This window comes from Eufriesea mexicana, unplaced genomic scaffold, assembly GCF_001483705.2.
Source record: "Eufriesea mexicana isolate 0111107269 unplaced genomic scaffold, ASM148370v2 scaffold2387, whole genome shotgun sequence".
Classification (NCBI taxonomy): Eukaryota; Metazoa; Arthropoda; class Insecta; order Hymenoptera; family Apidae; genus Eufriesea; species Eufriesea mexicana.
In genome coordinates this window covers 54,661-79,486 of record NW_016910450.1, presented here as the reverse complement: position 1 = coordinate 79,486, position 24,826 = coordinate 54,661, and the positions used below count along the sequence as shown (strand labels likewise).

General features: G+C 30.9%; 2 protein-coding genes across 2 annotated transcripts in view; one reads left to right on the top strand and one right to left on the bottom strand.

Annotated features, from left to right (window-relative positions):
• dyl (transmembrane protein dusky-like) overlaps positions 1 to 16,405 on the top strand; it is a 41,112-nt gene extending 24,707 nt beyond the window's left edge. The window contains exons 2-5 of the mRNA XM_017903550.1: positions 10,201 to 10,982; positions 12,195 to 12,512; positions 14,018 to 14,339; positions 15,886 to 16,405. Of these exons, the coding sequence (XP_017759039.1) occupies positions 10,201 to 10,982; positions 12,195 to 12,512; positions 14,018 to 14,339; positions 15,886 to 16,284 (1,821 nt within the window). The 3' untranslated portion in view covers positions 16,285 to 16,405. The remainder of the gene's footprint in view (positions 1 to 10,200; positions 10,983 to 12,194; positions 12,513 to 14,017; positions 14,340 to 15,885) is intronic.
• Positions 16,406 to 18,656: 2,251 nt separating this feature from the next.
• Positions 18,657 to 22,687, bottom strand: LOC108549967 (uncharacterized). Its single transcript, XM_017903554.1, has 7 exons — positions 22,566 to 22,687; positions 22,368 to 22,479; positions 20,687 to 20,748; positions 19,969 to 20,079; positions 19,255 to 19,392; positions 19,104 to 19,187; positions 18,657 to 18,834 (listed from the first exon to the last, which is right to left on the bottom strand). The coding sequence occupies exons 1-7, from the start codon at positions 22,685 to 22,687 to the stop codon at positions 18,657 to 18,659; spliced, it is 807 nt and encodes a 268-aa protein (XP_017759043.1).
• Positions 22,688 to 24,826: the final 2,139 nt, after the last annotated feature.

The following is a 24,826-nucleotide window of genomic DNA, read 5'->3' as shown; positions in this document are numbered from 1 at the left end:
GTTCGAGTGAAACAGGCTAGATTGGCTAGATCAGCCTCATTGGATCCACTTGATACGAAGTGATTGGTGTACTACTTGAGAAAACGAATCCCTCGGTTAATGGTGATCGTGGATCGTTTGTCGTGCTACCGTGTAATTTATGGTTTTACCGTGTATAGCAGAGCATCACGGTGAGACGACGGACGCAAAGTAGACGGCGAAGACTCTTCAATTTCGTAACTCTTTTGTAACAGGAACTCGTGTAATTTGAGAAACCTGACTCGACTTGTACAGTTACTTTCCACTGTGTATGTACGTGATGCTCTACCATTATTTCTTCCCTTTTCTCCATTTTCCGTTTTCAAACGAATATTGAGAATTGCCAGATTGGCAGATTCGATGTCACTCGGCTACTCGATGGAGCAATTGAATAGAAGTTATTGCTGTATTTGAAAATGGATGAAGAAAATTGGCAATGAGAGGATTTATATGGGGAAATTAAAGGAAATTTTTTGAAAAGTCTTGTGAATTTATTTAGTATTATATTTAATTGGCATTTTTAAATAGCAAAGTGACTTTATTTGGTTGGGGGAAATATTCAAAATGGCTACTTTGACAATTTTGTATAATATTATTAAATTAAAGAAGAAAGTAGAAAATGAGAGGATTTATATGGGGAAATTAAAGGAAATTTTTTGAAAAGTTTTGTGAATTTATTTAGTATTATATTTATTTGGCATTTTTAATTGCCAAAGTGACTTTATTTGGTTGGGGGAAATATTCAAAATGGCTACCTTGGCAATTTTGTATAATATTATTAAATTAAAGAAGAAAGTAGAAAATGAGAGGATTTATATGTGAAAATCAAAGGAAATTTTTTGAAAAGACTTGTGAATTTATTTACTATTTATTTGGTATTTTTAAATACCAAAGTGACATTATTTGGTTGAGGGAAATATTCAAAATGGCTATTATGACAACTTTGTATAATATTATTATTTGAATAAATTTGTATAAATGATTATAAATAATGATAAAACGATTCAAGTGAATAGTATGTAGTTTCGATAGTGACACCAGGGGTGGACAATAAGGGCGCCAACCCCCTTTCCAGAAGAATAATATTAAAGAATATTATATTGCATGTTTTATTTAATCACTTGTATTTTAATTATTCTTATTTTTTATAATTTACAGTATCAATTAGTATTAACTAAATTTCAAGTCAATTAAAAAACTTGAAAGACGTGCAATCACACATTTTGCTCCCCCCCCACACTCCCCTCCCCCCTATCCCCACCAAAAGATTCTATGTCTACCCCTGTATAATTTTATATATTTTTATTATTTAATGTATCCAAGTAAATCTGTCTAAATAATTTTAAATAATGAGAAAATATCCAAAATGATAATTATAGTTTTGTATACTTTTATCAATTAATACAGTAATTTAACTAAAATTCAAATAGATTTGTGTGAACAATTATAACTAACGACAAAATTTCCAGTATTATAATTTTATATAGTTTCGTCAGTTAATATATCAATAATTTATTAAAACCGAAACAAATTTGTATAAAAAAATGCAAATATTGACAAAACGTCCAAAATATAGACGATTTTCTAAATTGTTATCAGTTAATGTGTCAATAATTTACAAAAAGTTAAATAAATGTGAATACAAAATACAAATAACGATAAAATGTGAAAAATGGCCACCGCGCCATTTTTATATACATATATCGATTAATACCTCAGTGGCATATTAGAACTGAAATGAGTTTAGAGGGCAAATTTATTCGGGGCAAGCCGATCTACAATGTATAATTCGGTCGCGTGCGTGTGTCAATCGAGTTAACCTGGAATGTGGAATCTGTGGGCGTTGGTCAGAACTCTCGACATTCTCGATATGTGTCCGCGATCGATTTGAATCGAAGAACGTCTGTTGTATAACAGTACCCCTGTTTTCGGTCGCTTTTAACGACCTCGGTTGAGTCGTATTAATACAAATTCACACCCGGTAATAGGTGGCAGCGTGTGTTGGATCGTGACTCGAATCCGTCGACCGCAACGCCATCTTCAAACATAATGCAATGAACTGCACGAACGATTCGTTTCCAATAAATTTTGTTCCATATTTCACCGATATTTAAGCTCTATCCGGTAAAAGTCACAGTGTACGAGTTAACACTTGAACTATTGGCTTGAAATGTGCACTTGAATGCAGTATATACATAATGATAATGATAATTAAAATTTTACGATGAAAATAATTATTTATGTAGAATTCATTTCTATCTAGGGAAAAGAAACTATATAAATTAAATATTAAAATTCAATATAAAGAATTAAGTATTAATTTTGTCTAAAGTAGCTGTAATTTTATTTATAATTGTATAAATATTTTCACTAATTGTACAAAATTGCAATCAAGTCAATTATTTTGACTAGTTTGGTAATTTTTTGATTATTAGATCTCAATCTGAATTTCTTACAAAGGTATAAGAAAATGAACTTTGCTGGATTTTAGATTGTACATATAATTATGCATTATATTTATATATATTTATAAATATATACTTATATTTATAAAATTATAGCATTTAAAAAATAAAAATATCAGGTCTGTTAACCTAATGTTGAAAAAAGATAAAATATGAAGCAAAAGTGTTCTATCTTCGTAAGAGAGAATTGCTGAAGAGGTTAGGAACTGAATTTATTTGAAATCTGTGAATATTTTTTCGTTCCTCCATTTTTCAGTAATTAATTTTTATTAATGATAAAATACTAATTGAAAATATTCGAAAGATTAATATTTATTAAAGACAATTTACCATATGAGAAGTAGGTTTGCTAAAATCCAATCTTGGCAAACGATATACGCTACCACTCGAAAGTTTGTTAGGTTAAGTTAGGTACTTAAGTTAGGTTAAGTGTGTGGAGTAGACCCCGCAGTCTCTCTTTAAGTGCCTAATACGAATAGATTAGGTGCACCCAAACTTTTGGTAATATACGTCTCTTGATATAACTACTGCATATCCTAACCTTTATTACATGTCACATTTTATAATTAGGAACATAACTAGGAAGATGGTGAATTTACATGGAAAAACAAATCGATAATGTAGGATAAAATTTTTTCGTACGAGCTTTACAAAGAAAATTAACCTCAAATATTTGCTTGGGGTGCCCTATCTATAAACTAATTTATATTTTTTTGATGGAAAAGTGTGTTGGTGTTTGATAAAACAAAATCACTAGAACATAAAAATTCAATGCAGAAATCAAAATTGCATTTTCAACAAAATGGATAACACAATTTCGACAATTTTTTAATCTCATTGTACCATTATCTACCTTCCATTATCTAAGACAATAAACACTAGTATAAATAAAAACCCTAGCCGATAGGGAGAATCGTATTGCAGTCTCGAATATTTAAATTAAATTTTCTCAAAAATGAAGCCACGTACGAAAAAATTCTATTCTACATTTTCGACTCATTTTCTCACGTAGAATCTAACTAGCATTTTTATTCATTATACTACCTATTTGTAACACATTCTGTATAATATTCTACTTTATTTACATCTGCATCGACCCATCGGAAATTTTAAATATCTTCTGAAAAATATTTCTGCAGAGAGTCGTATAATTTCAGGGCAGACATAACCTATAATACACGACAACCTATATATACACTTAAAACTGGTGCCCCAGCGAATATTCAAAATCGATTATCTCAGAGGAAAAGCTTCCTACGAAAAAACTTTATTCCACATTCTCGACTTATTTTTTCACGTAGAATAATCCTCCTTCAACAGTTTCCATATACCGTGTGATCCATAAAAACCAAACCAATCGAGTACTTTCAAAGTTACTAACGACACCAAAAAATAGTGAATTACGATCAGATATCATCAGATATCGTGCTTAAACGGAATTTAATTTCTTTTTTCGAATAGAAAGAAATTTTTAGAAAACAGTTTTCATCATCCGTTAAAAAATGTGATGAAAAACCGGATTCTTGCGAATTTCGTTACTTTCCGGACACCATCGAGACAGTCCCGTCCGAAATTATCGAATTCCTTTGACATCGATTGCGAGGGTTTGGCCGCGGGGCCATCAAGCGCCGGCTTGATGATCTTCAAGGTCGGATCGGTCTGACAATTCACAGCACAATCCGATGGAATCTCGAGCACCGTAACCCGCATTCGATTGGCATTCCGTGAAAGGTTGCAACGGCGAATAACGTTCGTGGAATTCCTAATGCAACTCGCTTCTTACCCGTGCCCGCTGGAACGAGCCGGAGGTGCTCGGATCGGGCTCATTGTCATTCGTTGTAATTCCAGAAGGACCGGCGCTTCGACGCCGTTTGTAGACATCGTAAAATAAAAAAGAAAGGAAAAAGAAGCGGCAAACATTGTAGAAAGAGCCTAGAAGGAGACAGTTGGAGTGGGGGGAGGGGGGCGTTACGTGTGTCATTGCTTAAACGTTACCTAGGTGGAAACGCGCCTTAACCCTTTGCACTCCTTTGTCGAGTGTGACCCGACGTTTTTTGATTCTTTATTTACTGAACAAGGAAACAGAAAATAAGTAGTTACTTGAATTGCTTAAATTCAAAATGTACACCGTTTATTTTGAAAGTGGTGTAAGTTCATTTAAAAAAAAATTAGATATCACGTAATTTATGCTTAATTTAGTGTAAACATTTTATTTGTAACTAGTTAGTATTTAATATTTTGAAAAGTGTCAATGCTTCGTTCGATTTAAAATTGGCTGATAGAAGAAATTGCGTAACCATTGATTATGAAAGTGGTGTAAGTCCAATTTCTGTAGACAGATGGCGGGGTCAGTGGCCACTGGTGACTAGCTTTGTTTTATTTCACGCGTCGAAAGTTACTATTTTAGGTTACTTATTTTATTTTCCTCCAAAAATGGATAATTTCATATTAACATCGGATAGTGATATAGGTAAGAAGAAATTGTAAATGAATGTTATTTTATGACAATTGAGAACATCAATGGAGAATATAGAATTTGAGACTTTAGAGTTATCACTTAAATTTTGGGGAAGAGCAGCAAAATTTGAAAAAATCACTATGGCACTTTTGTATCGTGATGCCAGGCCTATTACATATGAAAAATATGAGGATGTGGGACAGTTATTACCTTATATACATCCTGTGCATCAAGAATATTTCAGAACACTGCCACACGAAGAGCATAAATAAATAATACCAATATCTTACGTTAAGTTTAACAATATATAAATATAATTAACGTTCGAAATAAAAATACCACTCCTATTTTATTTTCTGTTATTATTTATAAACAAAATTGAATTTATACGAAATATATTTTAAGTGATATTTAATTTTTCAAAATTGAGATTAAACGATTTTTACGATTGACTAATTATGAAAGTGGTGTAAGTCCATTTGCAGTCCGTAAATATACATTATTTTAGTTAAATTCGCCTAAAAGAAATTTATATAATCAAATTACATATTGATAAATTAATAGAAACATTTCCGGACCTGACATAATTAAACTATACTTTTTAATTGACAAATATGCTAACTTTTAATTTTCTCGAAACAACAGAAAATGAACTTGCCTTACTTTGAAAATAAACGGTCGATATAAATTATAACAATGTTTTAGAACCATATTTAATATAATCGGTAAACAAAATTCTTTAAAATAAGTAGCAGTCGAGGAACTGTCCTGTGAAGCAAATTCCAAAGAAAATACTTAAAATAAAAGATAGTTATTAGTGACAAAATTGAAAAATAATTCGTTGTGCAAAGGCTTAAACAGGTTAAACTGTAATTTTTCTTCTTTCCAATTATACGATGGTAACAGATTTAGTTAACTTATATTAAGATTGTTAATATTGTAATTGTTTTTAAATTAAATTAATCATTAAAAAAGAAGACACGTGGTTTCCTTTATCTGTCAATTTGACAGGTGTCAAATATGTAAAAATAGGTATGCAGACAGTGTCCATAAACATAGTGTTAATATTGTCAAAATTCACAATAATCAGAGTTGCATAACGAGAATAAATAATTTATCTCAATGAAAGTAAATTATATTCATATTATACTCGCGTTGGTAATTATGCAAGTAGTGCAAGTCAATGATTTCGTGGACATGATTTCGTCGCTTATTTTGTTATCAATTTTATTAAATCAAAATAAAATTTTAAATCAAAATAAAATCAAATTTTAAATCAAAATAAAATCAAATTTTAAATCAAAATAAAATCAAATTTTGAATCAAAATAAAATCAAATTTTAAATCAAAATAAAATAAAATTTGGAAAATGAAAAATTTAGCTATTAATTACTTAGTTAATTAGTTAGCTTGCGGCTCTATCATAATTAATTTTTATTTCCCAATAATCATAATTAATTTTTCTATTTTCTGGCGGACCGACGACGAAACGTGCTTCGTTTTCCGGTACCGTCTCCATATTTTTCTCTGCTACCCGTTATGACTTACCGGGTTTCGAAACGCAGCCGGTTAAATTGCCTCTCTGCATACGTGCTGGGCTTTAAAAATGATACTAGTCATTCATTTCCGTTAAGAGTTATTCGGTCGGTTTTCAAGGAATTCCTCTTATTTTTGCCCGATTTCGTCATAGTGCCTGTACGTGCCCTCGGAGTTTGATTATGAGATGTGTCTAGGTTTTGGATTAGGGTTAGAATTAGGGTTGAGCTTCGTTGACTGTGTAGGTATTTTTGAGAAATTGTTTATTCGGTAAAGATTCGTATTTAGTTTGTCGATGATAAATTGTTACGCACAGTGGGCAAAGAGACCCTGAAAACTGATCACAATGAGTTCTCTCGTTTTCATAAATTGGAAGTGTCATGGTGCTCTGAGTAATTTGAAGTAGCCATTTTTATAAAATTTTTATCAAATTTAATGGATTATTATTCTTTTAGCAGAGTGAGAACCTGGGAAAAGATAGGAAATCAGTAATATTATCTTCGTGGTGCGGAGTATGGGGTTTTGAGAAGGGATTAGGATAAGTTCTGATGAATTATTGGGCTGCTCTACTGGTTCAGCTGATCGTGAACGAGTTTGACTACTTCGGAGTTGCCCTTCTTTCTCAGTTTGTTGATTAGGTTTATTTGTTTATGTAGATAGTGGAATCCGTTATTGAAATTCTATGGGATTTTTCTATTTTTATGGTGTAGGTGTATTTCTGTGTTAATGTAAAAATTTGAAACTTCTTAATTTTTCTAATTTTTTTGAAAATAATTTTTACTGTTATTGGAGATTGCAAAATTATTGTGAATATATCTATTGTATAATTTAGTATTAATTTGAAATTCGAAAATTTTGAAAAATTCGAAATTTTTATTAATTGACAATTTTTTTAATGAGAAGTAATAAGAAGATTGTTTATTATTTCACATTTTTTCCAATTCAAGAGAAGAGTATAGAAATAAGGAATTTTTAAGCATTTTCTTTCTTCAATTTGTAAACGGTATAATATTTATAACAATTTTTATAAATTAATAATTCCTAGTAGCTGTAGATGCAGAGTATAAATATTAATTGTTGGTATTTTATCATTATTCAACCTGATATTAAGCATAATTATATCATACTGATTTATAATTCTTTGTGATTAATGATATTCTAATTATATACAATTTATAATAATTATTACGGTATAATAATTTGTATTAACTACAAAATTTTTAATATTATTTATTTTAATTTAATATTATGTTAAATAATATTTTAAATTTTTAATATTATGAACAGTTGCTGAGATCATTATTTCTCATTATCATTAAATCACTATTATAAAATAAAAAATGATCTCTACTCGACTACTACAAGTATTATAAAGTTAAATAATATTTCAATGCTATTACAATCTGAATTGTTTCAATGTTAATAAAGTTAATTTGTTATTGTATTACATAATTAGATTTTAATTTTCATTTTCATTATTTAAATTATATTAAATTTAAATTACATGTAAGATATAAAATTAATGTTAATGCAATGTTTGTCGAATTATTATGGTAGTCACTTATTCTTCTATGATCACCTTGAACAGTTCACCACCACATAAGTGACCACAGCTATTTCGAAATCGGCTATCGTGAAACCGCAGTTAATTATTGTTAACCGCAATAACCAGTTGAATATTATTTCTCGTGGCACAAATTATTTAAAGCCATTTAATTTATATATTTAAAGCCATTATTTAAAATTGATATTATTTAAAGTCATAAATTTAAGATCAATCGTTAATTTGTGAGAAATTGCATAATTTAGTTACGTCACTTTTCATCTCATTTTAATATTGGATTTAAATAAATTGTATGCACTAGTGCTATTATTTTATGTATTTAATTATTTAATGAAAAACAAGAAACGAAAAAATGCGTAATATTTTTATAAAATAATATAATAGCATAAAATATAGAAATAATAATATACATTATTCAAATTAATTTTATTATGATGTTCTAAATAATTTCATTCCAATTTCTAAAATTTTCATGAATGCATTTAATTGATCAAGTAATTTTGATTTAATTAATGAATTTTTCTACGTACCATTTTTTAAATATTTGTAATATTCTTAATATTTCAAGAAACTTAATATTCCAAATAAATGGAAATGCAAAATTTAAAAAAATATAAAATACAATATAAAATAAAATATAAAATACTAAATTGGAATAAATCCTAAAATTTTTATTTAATTCTTTTGTTAATGGAACAAATGTATAACTGAAATTAATTACAATTAAATATTTCTTCACTGTAAAATTTTTCACAATTAAATCATTGCACTAGGAATTAAATAATTAATAATTTAACGAATGTGAATTCGATATTTTATCCCAACTAGTTCGTAGTCAAAAATTTACTTGGAGACGTTACACAAAATTTGGTTCTACTTTCCTATTTTTCCAAACAATAACGAACGTTCCTATGTTCACATATTTCTGTCAAATTAAATTCGGACACAGAAATTAAGAAGTTAGGAAATTAAGACACTACAATTAAGAAATTAAGACACTACAATTAAGAAATTAAGACATGAAAATAAAGAAATTAAATAATTGGAATACAAAAATAAAGAAATTACAAAATTGGGACACAAAAATTAAGAAATTAAAAAATGGAGACACAGAAATTAAGAAATTAAACCACTAAAATTAAGAAATTAAGAAATTAAGAAATTGAGCACAAAAATTAAGAAATTAAAAAATTGGGAGACAAAAATTAAGAAATTAAAGAATTAAGAAATTGAGGCATAAAAATTAAGAAATTAAGATAGTAAAATTAAGAAATTAAAAAATTAGGATATAAAAATTAAGAAATTAAGAAATTAGAAAATTAAGACACAATAATTAAGAAATTAAAAAATTGAGACACAGAAATTAAGAAATCAAGGCACTAAAATTAAGAAATTAAAGAATTGAAAATTTGGGACACAAAACTTAAGAAATTAAGACAGTAAAATTAAGAAATTAAGAAATTAGGAAATTAAGACACTACAATTAAGAAATTAAGACATGAAAATAAAGAAATTAAATAATTGGAATACAAAAATAAAGAAATTACAAAATTGGGACACAAAAATTAAGAAATTAAAAAATGGAGACACAGAAATTAAGAAATTAAACCACTAAAATTAAGAAATTAAGAAATTAAGAAATTGAGCACAAAAATTAAGAAATTAAAAAATTGGGAGACAAAAATTAAGAAATTAAAGAATTAAGAAATTGAGGCATAAAAATTAAGAAATTAAGATAGTAAAATTAAGAAATCAAAAAATTAGGTTATAAAAATTACGAAATTAAGAAATTAGGAAATTAAGACGCAACAATTAAGAAATTAAAAAATTGAGACACAGAAATTAAGAAATCAAGGCACTGAAATTAAGAAATTAAAGAATTGAAAAATTGGGACACAAAACTTAAGAAATTAAGACAGTAAAATTAAGAAATTAAAAAATTAGGACACAAAAATTATGAAATTACGAAATTAAGAAATTTAAACAAAAATTAGGGATGCTGGAAGAAAACAGAATATGAAATCCAACTTGACGCAGAACCGCGAAGGATTAAATAATCTAAACCCTACCGCGGGAATCAGGCAGAAACTTAGATTAACTCGGAAACCGGGTCAGATCTCTTAAAAAAGTTAAATCAAATCTCGTCTTCTCTTCCCCAGAGGGTGAACTGCGATGCTCCACTCGTCGACAGCAGCGCGCTGCCTCTGGAACACAGATCGGTGTACGGGCCTCCAGCGCAATATGGCCCTCCAGCAACGCACGGAGCCGAGGAGAATTGGCCACTGGCGTCGCCTGACACGCCCCAGATAAAGCACTTGCAGGTTCAATGCGAGAAGACGCACATGCGAGTGAACATCGAGTTCGATAGGCCGTTCTACGGAATGATCTTCAGCAAAGGCTTCTACTCGGACGCGCACTGCGTCCACTTGAAGCCGGGCACTGGGCACCTCAGCGCCACCTTCGAGATCTTCCTCAACTCCTGCGGGATGAGTTCTTCGGCCAATCACAACGTGGCCGCCTACGGGGCTCCTACGCCCTCTGGTAGCTACGTAGAGAACACTATCATAGTCCAGTATGACCCCTACGTGCAGGAGGTGTGGGACCAGGCCAGAAAGCTGCGCTGCACCTGGTACGATTTCTACGAAAAGGCAGTGACCTTCAGGCCCTTCCAAGTCGACATGCTGCACGCTGTCACCGCCAACTTCCTCGGTGACAACTTGCAATGCTGGATGCAGATACAGGTTGGCAAAGGACCATGGGCCAGCGAAGTGTCCGGTATAGTGAAGATCGGACAGACTATGACGATGGTCTTGGCTATCAAGGACGATGAAAACAAGTTCGACATGTTGGTGAGGAACTGTGTTGCTCACGATGGGAAAAGGGCACCTATTCAGCTCGTGGATCAATATGGCTGCGTCGTTAGGCCGAAGATCATGTCCAGGTGAGTAATAATATTCTTTCATTTTGGGTTATATATATTTTGTTTCTATATATAGAACTTGAAATTAGGATGTTGAAGTGAAATTATCAGAGAATTATTGCGTTTTACTGATTAGTAGTAATTATTGTTTATTATATGTTCAATATTAATTTATTAATTAATTTAGTTAACTCAGTTAACCTAATTTACTAATTGAATCACTCGATGAACTTAATTAACTTATACAGGTGATTCTATATGAAAAAATAAATCGAAAATAAAGAATAAAATTTTTTAATTCGAAGCTTCGTTTTCGAGAAAATCGACTTTGAATATTCACCAACTGTGCATGCACTTAGCTATGGTTTATATGGATAGATCATCAATACATGAGTATCGATGGTACAATCTAGGAGGGGGTAATTCTATATGAAAAAGCAAATCGAAAATAAAGAATAAAATTTTTTGATTGCATGCTTCGTTTTCGAGAAAATCGACTTTGAATATTCACCGAGTACGCGTGCACTTGACTTTGTCTAACAATGGGAGTGGGAGGGGAGTGGGGAGTGTATGGGGAGTGGGGAGTGCAAGGGGAGTGGACGATCAGTACACCAGCGTACTGAGTTAATATTCAAAGTCGATTTTCTCGACAACGAAGCATCAAATTAAAAAATTTTATTCTTTATTTTCGATTTGTTTTCTCATGTAGAATCACCCTGTCCTCGGTTGTACCCCGAATACTGGGACATTTTGTATAATAATCGTCGGATTTATATAAAATATAAAATATTACATAAAATAATTATACAATATAAAATATATAAAGTAATCTGTTGAGAATATTTTTTTTCTTTTTCGACATTCGTAATGTTAACTACGTGGGACACCCTGTATACACCGTTTTTTATATTTACTGATATTTTATTTCATAATGTTAACTACCTGGGACACCCTATATACACAGTTTTTTATATTTACAGATATTTTAATATTCATTAAGTAATTATGGTTGTATGCATATAGTTTTACTTGCTATTACGTACAGTATATATGATATTTTAGTACTTTTACTTATACTCGTTATTTATAATTTCCTGTTACTTTGTTTATAACTATATTTATAGTCATACTTACTTATGCTTGCATTATAGTTTTAGATCAATGCTCTTTATTTGTATTTATAACGGTATCAACGACACCAAATAACGTTCTACGATTCTTTGTTGCTCGCAGGTTCCAGAAGATAAAGAACTTCGGTCCCAGCGCCTCTGTCGTCAGCTTCGCGTACTTCCAAGCCTTCAAATTCCCCGACAGCATGAACGTCCACTTCCAGTGCGTGATACAAGTTTGCCGTTACAACTGTCCGGAACCGAAATGTGGACATCCTGGTCTGGAATACGGTGCCCCTGCCGCGGGTCTTACTCAGGAATATGGTGCACCGGTTCATCAGAACCTCGGTGCTGAATATGGGGCGCCACCTGTACCTGAATATGGCGTCCCACCCGCGTTCGCAGATCCTAGACATCCAAGTGGACCAGCTGGAGCGTACAGGTACATAGATTGATATTTCTTGACGACATAACCTGAAATAATTTTTAGAAATTAACAATTTTTAACGGAATTTTTAATTGAGTGATTCTTTTATACGGTATTAATAACCCTTAATATTTAAAAATTTTACTGTACAGTTTGTGTAGAGGTTTATACAACACGAATTTTATTATTGGTGTTACTATAAATGTACATATTGAGTGTTCCAAAATTCATGCAAAATGAAATTTTGAATGAAAACAGGTTTTCAAATTAAGAATTGTAAATATTGCTCAACAATGAAAACTCGTTGTTCGTTTATGTAGTATATCATTTTTAATAACCTTTAACTGTCAGATGTCACGCTGTCTTCTTGTATTGTTGGAAATACTTTATCGCACAAATGGCGCGAAATTCAAATCTTGCGTAAATTTTGAGACACCGTATACTTACTTTGGATTTATTCTTATTAGCTGAATTTTTGTGGAATTAGTAGTCTGTATTACACTTTGCAGCTAATACAGGAAATATAAAATAGTCTAGTTAACAACTTAATTTTGACTTATTGTTATTATATTTGTTGTTATTGTTATTGACAAAATTTAAACAAAAGTAAAGGAATTAATAATTCATATTACACACTATAACTAGTGTAACAAATTTAAAATCGACTAGTTGGCACCTAATTTAGGCTTATTGTTATTAATAAAATTGGAACAAAAATAATATAATTAATAGTCCATATTACACGTTGCTATTAATATAACAAATATAAAATGGACTAGTTGGCACAAGTTTAGCCTTATTGTTATTAATAAAAATCTAAACGAAATTAATATAATTAATATATAATGGACTAATTAGCATTTAATTTTGACTTATTGTTGTTAATAAAATCGAAATAAAATTATTACAATTAATATAAAATAGACTAGTTAGCACCTAATTTGGGCTTATATCATTAATAAAATTTAAAGAAAATTAATATAATTAATATAAAATGGATTAGTTAGCACTTGATTTCAGCTTACTGTTCTTATTAAAATTAATATTAGAAACAAAATTAATATAATTAATATAAAATGAACTAGTTAGCACCTAATTTGGGCTTATATTATTAATAAAATTTAAAGAAAATTAATATAATTAATATAAAATGGACTAGTTAGCACTTGATTTCAGCTTACTGTTCTTATTAAAATTAATATTAGAAACAAAATTAATATAATTAATATAAAATGGACTAGTTAGTACCTAATTTGTGCTTATTGTTATTAATAAAATTTAAACAAAATTAATATAGCTAATATAAAATGGACTAGTTAGTACCTAATTTGGCCTTATTGTTATTAGTAAAATCGAAATAAAATTACTATAACTAATATAAAATGGACTAGTTAGTATTTAATTTGGTCTTATCGTTATTAATAAAATTGGGACTAAATTAATAAATTTACCAGTCTATATTACACGCTCCGACTAACATAGGAAATGTAAAATAAAAAGGAACGTTTATTATGAAACAGTGAACAAAACGCGGACGTAGTGCCGGCACCACAAGCACAAACCTCGTCCTCCTCACCGAGTTCGACGCCAGGCGACGCGACGGCCAGCAGCTCGCCACAGAGTCCGCAGGATAACATTCACCTTCCTCCACCTCCTCTTCCTGGTCATCCAGCAGCGGCCTACCAGACCGTGAAGAGAAAGGGAACCGCCGGTTCTGAGGAGCTCGAGGGTAACCTGGCCACCCTCGGAGGTCGGCCGAGGTCGGTTGAAGGTTTTCCAGCTGAGCTTAGGGGTGCCAGGAGGCGACGGTCCCACGACGAGCTTCTGGAAGACGATGATTCCGTAAGTAATTTTCATTTATGTATACATTGTAATTTTTCTGGTAATGAAAAATAAATTTGCAATTGAAAATTCTATTTTTTTTTTAAGTCCTTTTTGAAAAGAAATGACTTCGATATTAGTTTACATTATCAGCTTGTAATGTATACCTAAATATGGTATACATGAGTCATTAATAATATAATAATTAAAATGGTATGACGAAGGTATAGTAAATATATCTAATTATGTTTCTGTTTGAATAAAAGTTAATATTAATTATATCAAAGGTAACTGGATTTTTAATAAATCTGAAAGTCAACAAATTTGGTAATTTTAATATTAAAAATTTGTCAAGTATAGTCAATTTTATTGTCTAATTATTTCTTACATAAATTATTTATATATATTATTATATTTATTATATAATTGTATTATATACTATAAGTTAGATTTTCATATTACATAGTCATTAATACAGGTATTATTAAAAATATTATTAAAAATTATTATTAGAAATTCTATTTTGCAAATATAGTTATGACAGATTTTATCTTTTTAATTTCCCTGAATTTTGAAAAAATCTCCTGTTACTTTTTAAGACTATTAAGTAGATTTATATATATATACAGGATAATTATTTTTCTTAGAGAAAACTTTTTATTTGCAAAGATTTTATTCCAGATGTTTTATCTATTTTCTTTCATGAGGGAAGGTGAAGAATCACATTGATTAAATCATATATCAATGAAATTTGTTTAAATTAATGATATATTGACACTTTTGCAATTTTTATCAGATGGCAATACTTCCAATCTTTTTGTCATCTCGAATATATAATATATTTACTTCTTCTTAGCTTGTAATCTACAATTCTACATAATTGACTTTTTTTTACAAATTAGATACCTATATATATACACATAATGTTATAATTATTTATAAATAATATTGTGTATTATAAATAGTTATAATTTACAATAATGTAATTATATATTATACATATGTATTAATACAATTATAATATAAATATTATAAATATCCAATTATTATATTGTGCCTATACATATATTTATATATCATATTATATATATATATACAACTGGTGTATATAGATTATATTTCTTCAAGCAATGTAGTATACATTACATATATATACAACAATTACACAATTACAAAAATATTCTATTTCTAACTATTTAGATATCTACTACTCTTCCAAATTAATGTTTTACGTTGAAATTTTCAACATAGTGAGATTATGGTCTTAACTTATTCATTATATATCAAATACATTAAACTGCATACTTCACACAATATAACTTCATAACTGAAAATTACATAGATAAAAATATATTAAGTGTTAAAATCTACAAACATACTAATTTTTATTACAATATATGTGTAGCGTACAATACAATGTTAATTCAATAGTATACAATATTATATAATAATTTATCATATAGATATAATAATATCTATATGATAATAACATACGATATTTAAAGTAATCACTATACAAGCGTAAAGGACCAATTACCTTTACAATTATCCTCATTTTTCTTTTCAGAGTATCTACCGAACCCTCACCTTGGTCACGAGTCACGTATACAAGCGAGCAGCCCAAGAGATGACCGACGTGAACACTTCGAGGACGATCCAGGTAGTCGCTCCCGGCGACGTGAACTTCGCCCTGGGCACAACGAACTCCAGTAACGACACCACAGTCGTGATCCAGAACGCTAGCGCGAGCGCCGACCCAGAGACCATCTGCATGAGCCTGCCAGGCTTCGTCGGCGGCCTAGTGATGCTCCTGCTCGTAGTGGTAGTCGCGTCGCTGGTTCTCTTCGTCAGGGTGCGCGCCGTGGCCCGGAAGAACATCGTGGCCGGAAGTGGCTTCGTCCACCCGGCATACGCAGCGGACAACTGCAGCGTGCCCAACCCGGAATTCGTGAAGGTGGCCAACTGAGATCCCAACGACGAACGGAACTCGGTGAAGAACGAGAGAAAACGACTTCTCGAGGATGGCTGATCTCGAGGACGGACACCGTGCTGGAATATTATTTAATTCTGATGCCCGAGTTATCTCGAACATTCTCCTCGTTCTCATCTGTTCGTCACAGCCGTTCGGCTTTCTCCTCTGGAATTCAGCTTCTTCTCCTCGGCCCTCTTTTTCCCTTAGTTAAATCTTCGTCGATCGAGCCTAGTAGTGGTTCTTCGTTCGACCGAGCTCGCTTGAATGAAAGAACGGGCGGAATGTTCGGGTACCGTGTAAATAAGCGCACTAGAAACGCGACTCCACAGGAGAGAGAAAAAGGAGGATGAATCAAAGAAACGCAAGAACGATGCAGGAGCACGTTCCACCTGTCGCGATCGTGTCGGTTATTCCTTTCACTGCCATGGGGTATCACATGCGAGGCTGCTTCAGCCAACTTTTGTCTCTGTTATTATTATCCCAACTTCTCAATGTACGTCTGTAGCATTGCGTGGGAACGTTTTATTTGAAATTGTAAAAAGCCCTACCATATAAAGTAGAACTCCGTTTATCTGAACCCATCTAGCGGACAAATCACTCGTATGCACACTGGGTACTGATACGTAGCTATGTAAGAGACATTTCCACGCTGCACGTGACTTCTGTCTGAGTAGCAAATGTTCGCACAAGTTCAGATAAGTAGATTCAGTTGTTAACACATTTGCTACCAGCTAGGATGAAACGTTATATCTTATGTTTTATAATACAGATTTTTGTTTGTATACAATTAAGATAAGCTTATATAATATTGTCAGCCGTTGCATTGTGGGGCTGGTAGCAAACGTGTTGAACATAACCTAAAATTTGGTGTCCGGATAGATGACGGCCAGATAGGGTTTCACTGTGTGATTATAATGTACGTTTACAAGGGTGGAACGTTCTCCAACGCGGATCGTTTTAGGCCAGACTTCGTGGCACGTCATGATCGCAGTAGGACTAAAAAAAAGTAGCATAAATCACGCGACAATGCGGTGAGAGTATGTCGCGTCGTGCTATGAGGGCAAGGTTCGTCGATGATCGCCAGAGCAGTCTCGGAGGGCATTGTAAATAAGTCGGAAGTAGTCAGACGGCCCTTCGAATTCGCGTCCTCGATCACAAAGTGTGTGTGTGTACACTCGATTATTTATATGTCTACTTCGAAAGGTATTCCTTTTTTTCCAACTTCGTTGTACCTCATATCTCGTGAGCCAGAATTTCGCGTGGCTGGTGTTTCGCGTGGTCGAAAGCCGATGCCGGTATCGAAACTCGTTGCGATTCTTCGTATTGCCTTATTTATTATTCTTTCTTCTTACATTATCTCTAACTTCGCGGTCCTTCTCCCCCTCGATCGATCTAACCCTAATTTATTTGTCGAAATTTCCAAGATACTACCCCCACCTCATCTTCCATTCTACCCTCGGTCCTTTTTGCCCTCTTGTTCACTTAGTACTTAAGATTTTCGAGATGAGATATTCCCTGGATGTGGGAATGTGTTTCGAGTATGTGTCTTAAGCACAAGCCCGCACGCACACAACACACGTACGCATGAACACGTTACGTATGAAGGAGAGGCGAAATTGGACATAATCATATGCGCATAAACGGAAGTATACATGTGCGTGAATTACATTGTATACATTGTTACACTGGCGCAAGGAATGTATACACTAAGACAAGATTTAATTATTTCATAATGATTTTAATTACATACTCATTTTTATTTATATAATCCTGCGTTCCTCTTCTTCATCCCTTCAACATTGCTCGCTCTTCCAATTACTTAGATGTCAAGAAAAAGAAATGATAAAGTGATCATCTTTCTTTGAAAAAGAGATAATCATAACCTAAAAGGTGCAAGAAATATTCTTAAATTGTAATTAAAATAGAAGACAATAATTTAAAAGGAAAATGATATCAAAGAAAGATACTTTAAGTGCAACGTTAAACATACAAAACCAAAAGTGTACATCTAATCAAATCAAAAAGAAATGATAAAGTGATCATCTTTCTTTGAAAAAGAGATAAACATAACCTAAAAGGTACAAGAAATATTCTTAAACTGTAATTAAAACAGAAGACAATAATTTAAAAGAAAAATGATATCAGAGAAAGATACTTTAAGTACAACGTTAAACATACAAAACCAAAAGTGTAATATAAAATTTGGATATAAGCTGCATTTAATCGAGACCAACGAGAAACAATTGCAGTGATTTATCAAATTTTATGGTAGAAGTATAACTTTTATTCGCCTTACGTTGTATCGAATTTGATAAAACAGATAATCTTAACTAATTTATTATAGTGGAGGAAAAAATTAATTGGAATTATCGTGGACGACATCTAGTTCCTGACATTTTCCAGGTACGCAAGTATGGTCTATACTTAGTTATCATGAATTTACGTTGCTTCGCTGATTTTCTAACTTTTTGGAACTCCTCGGCTATGTCGTGCATGCTACTGTCCAGCTTTAAACCAGATGGCAGCAGTTTCTCGAATTTGCACCTGTCGTGAATAAAATGATTCGTCCTTTACTGACTCGTGCCCTCGATATCTACATGTGCGATAAGATTTCACTTATCTGATTTTATCTGATCTTTTTGGAGTCCATGCAATTCGCAGAATCTAAATTTACCGAATTTCCACTCTATTTATGATTTCGAATTCGAGTAATAAGAACTTAGATTCATATAAGTGAATTCCTAACACTAACTAAAATCTCGTTTCCATAAACGGACTTTTACTGTGCTAGATAACACTGAACATTTACTTACTTCGTTATATCATGCTTTAGGCTCGCGTCCACGAAATAAGATCCCACTTGCTCGTTCAAATTTAAGGTCGTACCCAACTCTATCCTGCAATTTGATTTATCGTGATGATGTTAAAATAAAAAAGTATTTTCATTTACTTTGATTTTGTTACCTGATATTCTTCTTATTTGCGTGGAACTGAAGAACAATATTCCTTCGATTTAAAATTCTTAAACTGATATAATCGTTCAAGTTTAAGCAGATCGGTTTAAAGTGGCAGGTATCAGGATGAATTCCATGAATGTTATATCTAAAAAATATAATAAATTTTTATTAGTTTCATATTATGCAGTTTTTAGAAATCAGTATCAAAAATTCTTGAAATATCTTTTATAGTATAATTTCATCTATCTAAACTCGTATATAGTTAAATGTATATAGTTAAAGATCATATAATAGGAATTCACCGATTCCCACCGTCATCTATGATCTGTCGCTGAAACTATAGAATAAGTAGATCAGATAAGTGGATTCGATCGATAGTTCAATCGATCAGGTATTAACCAAAAATTCGTTCCAAAAAATGTAATTTAGATAAATGGAGTTTTACTGTAATTTTATCTGCCAGGATTATCGTATAATGTCACAATTACGTTAAATCATGGTGAAAGCATAGCGTGAAATTATCAAGGGAAATCGCTCTACGCAAAATGTTCATTAACCTATTTGTTTACCGGCAGAGAGAAATCAGTTTGTAGTCTGTCTACATTGAAGATAGCTTTAATTGAAAAACACGGTTATAAATGTTTCGTGTACCGAAGTAGACCCATTGTAATTAGTAAACCCTTGGCGAAGCACAATTATTCTACTCTTTTTTGTAACGTACCCGGATTCGACCTCTTCTTCTTCGTGCCCTCCAACAGGTTTCAGCGCCTCGACCTTCTTCTCCTTATTTCGCGTACTCACAGGCGGCGTTGATACTTTGACACTTTCGGTTCTGAATATATTATGTTCGGTTGAATAATAAATTCATTCGTGTTTCTTTGAAATAGTATAATGCATTATTACATAACCTATCTAATTGAGAATGTACAGTTTCTCACGAAACTCTACACATAACCTATAAATTTTTAAACATCGTAATAATTCCTGTCAACGTATTTGTATCTTTGTCTACTCAAAATTTGTAATAAAATATAAAATTCGATTTTACTGGAAAGCAATTTTGAATAATTTTTAACTTTGAATAATTCGAATAAAATCTATGTTCAAATTAAAAACAGTTCTACTAATATTTCTGTTTTCATTTATATATTATATACTTTTTTCAAAATTTGGTTGGATACTTGTGCTGGCGTATATTCAGAATAGTTTTTTTTTTTACTATTTCGAATAATTATCTTAAAAATATTTTTAAAATTATTTTAAATTTAATAATAGATGTCAAAAAAAATTCTGTTTAAGATTTTTTTTAATTAATTCATGAAAAATCCAAACATTTTTTGGAATGTATACTCTAGCGGGCAGTGAATGAACTTATGACTCAATAAGTATTTAATGAAATTGTGTAATTGTAGTTTTTTAATTTTCTAAAACGTTTCTACCTTTTTGACATTCTTTTCGTCGACGCATACAGCAACTTCTCTATACGTATTGCTGGCTTCTCCTGGAAGCAAAGAACTGTTTCAGAATCATGGTGGAAGGTACTTTACGAAAATATTTTAATTATTCTAGTTTGCTCAAATTGTTTGAGTTAAAATATTATTTTCTTAGGAATAATTAAAATCTTCATATCTCATTTTTTGTTACAAATTGCATTTTGTTTTGTTCTGTAAAATTAAATGAATAAAAAATTAAAATATTAATTAATAAGCACTTTAAGGGACAGGGAAATGTAAAAGGAGCAGCAACATTTTAATAACAATGATATATATTACAATAACATATAATAATATAAAAGAAAATTTTTTACGACTTATTTTATAATATGGAAATCATCATTGAACCTAACAAGATATACTTAATATATTATTGTGAATTTATAATCTCTGTGATATAATTGGATGAATGAAACAGACATCATAGTTTTTAATGCTAAACATTTATTTTCCAATTAACTATAATTTCCCTATCTTAAATTGAATGGTTCCTGAAATATTTTTAAAAATACTATCAATTTTCAATACTTTAATTGTAAAATTTTAGTATTTTTATAAATATGAAATTAACATTTAATACCAATTTATTATTTTTACACTTATACTACTAGTCTGTGTATTTAAATATACTGCGTATAAATCATTATAATTGAAATGGTATAAAAAAAAGTAAGTACAGTAATGTTTCGTTAAATCGTAAAATATTAAGATCCTATATTACATTTTAACCGAGCAAGCTACCCATTTTTTCCAGAATTTAACTCCAGCATTATCAGAGAAAGCAGAAGAGATATAATGAGTGGAAGCAAGACAAATATAGTACGCGAAGCAGCGATGATCGAAATCTGACACTCCAGTGGGACATCAACACTAAAAAAAATGTTATTTTTCTTAATTTGGATGTTGTCTTTGTAAAAACAGTACTAATGCATTTTTGGAATTTTTTGGCTAAAATGAATCTAAATACCATATAAATTCGATTAATTTTAATTACAATAATTAACTTGCTGCAGGCAACAAAAAAGGCAACAATGCATTGGCACTGTTTCTAAAAAGTGAAGATAAAAATTATGGAAAATAAAATTTTCTTCACTTTATATTTGCTTTTTCAAAAATGACATGCCTACTATATCTATATCCTTTCTTTTCGTTTTACCAATTTTCTTTCCTTGTCAACCGCATCAGATTTCACTGAGGTCAGATACCAAGTGGTGAGAGAAAAGTGGGGATGACCATGACAATTTAATCGAGAATTACTGTATATATAATCATAATTCAGTCTGAATAAAAAAACATTTACACTAGAATCGCTGACTTATAAGTCTAAATATAATGTTCATAATTATGTACCCAACCGAATGAAAACAAATTTTCAGAAGCTTTGCATATATTCAGAAATTATAAAAGTAAGAAGTCACAAAGAAATCATTTTGACCGCTTTGGTAGTCCTAATGTTAATGTCAATAAAAAAAAGTTTGTGCGAGACCAGTATCTGCAAAAACAAAAAAGCTATAACGCATCGATTTGTCGGATTTGGTATATCTAATGTTAAATTTCAAACAAATGTTTTTTCCCGTATTGGAAGAATTTTCAAAAGTTAAAGAAATAAACGAGCACTGTCACTCACCACGTGTACGATCTTGGTTATCGATTTCTTTTCGTAGATGTCCCACTTCCACATCAACGGCAGTCCTGTAGGATTATCCCTCCAAATTCCTCCAATCTGATTGTACGACAGCCTGCAGAAACAATTGGAAACTTGAACGGAAGGTGTCTAAAGCGACAGTAATTAAAAATTCCTGGGAAATTCTTTTCCAACACGGACCTCGTCGCGCCATCCTCGTCGAAGACAGCACCGTTGCCTATGGTGTCGAATATCGCGACAATCTGCGATCTCCTCTTTACCCCAATGCAATCTTTGCCTCCTGGGCTGAATACAGTATACATATCATCTTGAAATCGATTTCGATCATTTTTACGCTTGTTCTTTGCTGCCCTGATAAGATTGTCTCTATTACGTTGCTAGGATTGCCGAAAAATATTCCGTTGTATGATTGTAGTGTCACTTTTGTAGTATGATTAATTCCTGTGGGCATATCGTTTTCATGAAAATATATATCGAATTTTAGAAAGCAGTTCTTTTGCTGCATGAAAATAATTTTTTGTTTACTATGTAAGAATAAATAAAAGTAAATATATTATGTGAACACTAATTTAATAAATATGTGGATATACTTCAATAAAAGTAAAATTAAACTGTGATTAATTATGATACAATACGACGATGTGACAATTCTTAATACGTTCGAGTCTACGACTAATCTTCGACTGCTCTCGTCTAACTTCGACTAACTTCGATCCCCACTAACTCATTTTCTTACTTGTACTCTCGCGCACGCACGTTCTTTCTTTGTCTATTGCTCTGTCATTTTTATTCCATGCAGCCATTCTACATTCGGGCACGTTCACCGAAAGAATCTCAAGTATTCGGTCCAAACTCTCTTCTGTCACACCTTCGATCTTTAACCCAAATGGGCCTTTGTTCACACTTCTGTCGTTCAAACACTCTTCATTCATACCACTTGTATACATACTGTTATTTCCACGAATATATTTACTACTATAATCGATTTTGAATATTTGCATTCGTGACTAAGCTTTGTGTGATTATAAGTGATAATGGCGAAATATTACGTTACCGAGAAAGGAAGACATATTGAAATTGCTATTTTGTGTTTCACATCGTATAGTGCTATTTAAAATAGAATAATAGAGAGAAATAAAGTGGAATTAAATGAAATATTCTAAATTTAGTAATATAAAGATCACATAAAAATAATAAAAATAATAAAAATTAATATCTTTTACCACAATTCGGTTATGCAATTTCCTGTTTTAAAATGCATAATACGAAGACTACGATTTTAGAATCTGATGAAATATTCGCTTAAAAGATTTTCCAAAATTTTTTCATTTTGTTCCACTAACGTGATAAAGCAATTTCTATGCAGCGAAATGAAAGACCAACTACGAAACAAAAATTATAGTACATTTTATTCATAAAAAAAATGTTGAAAAAGTAATTTTAGAATATCTAAAATTTAAGAAAAATTAAAATGCACTTAAAACATATAAAAAAAAAATAATGTACTAAAAGCTAGATAAAACTAAGCAAGGAAAAGGAAAAGGATACATCATACTTTAAGTAAAATTTCATGGCACTTTACCCTATATGTATTTCTATTATAATGGAAGACAAAAATTCGAATTATTTGGCAAGCAGATGCTCTTCGATGATTTTTTAATAATATGAGATATAACAGATGCAATATTTACAAAATTCAGAATTAAGTAGTGTTTCGTTAAAGAAATATTGGTTAAAATAAATATTATATTTTTCAGCAACCCTCGCATACAAAATCGATTTTCTAGCTAAAGGTTAGTTTTTGTGTACCTATTCAAGGTATATGATATATTCTATGACTAATAATTCGACATCAGTTCTGTGTTAACTAAACGTTCTAAATACATTGTGAATTTCCAAAATCTGATTATCTTGGATAATCGAATTTTATTAATAAAATTTGAATAAAATATTGTAATATCTTTATGAATATGGTATATTAATATTAGTGATAAATTACCATTAAAATTGATTTAAATTAGTATCAATTACATCTTTATATCAACACATCGCTGTATAAATAAATTTAATTTAAATTATATATGCATAATTTTCATCGTATTAATATTCGCAGATATACAGCATGTTCTGTCGGTATATTTAAGCATAAGCTTTCAATTATGAACATACCAACATTGGAATTCTAATTCCGACATATTGTATCAAACACTCGTTTCATTAAACATTCTAAATATTAATTAACAATTTAGCTGCAACTTACTTATACTTAATAATGTTAGTTATACTAATATTCGTAAATATTATGCATTATATACATTATTTTTCAGTCATTTAATATTATTGTAACAAAAAAAGATTATTAATAAGAGTATGTATGTATACAATATATGATGTATAAAATTTAGTTTCCCTTAATTTCCGCCAACTTATATATTTATAAT

Coding starts and splice junctions, on each gene's coding strand:
- LOC108549967 (XM_017903554.1), bottom strand. CDS start 22,687: ATGTATACTGTATTCAGCCCAGGAGGCAAAGATTGCATTGGGGTAAAG. Junction 20,749..22,367: donor TAACCAAGATCGTACACGTG/GTGAGTGACAGT, acceptor CTTTGCTTCCAG/GAGAAGCCAGCAATACGTAT. Junction 20,080..20,686: donor ACGAAAAGAATGTCAAAAAG/GTAGAAACGTTT, acceptor TAATATATTCAG/AACCGAAAGTGTCAAAGTAT.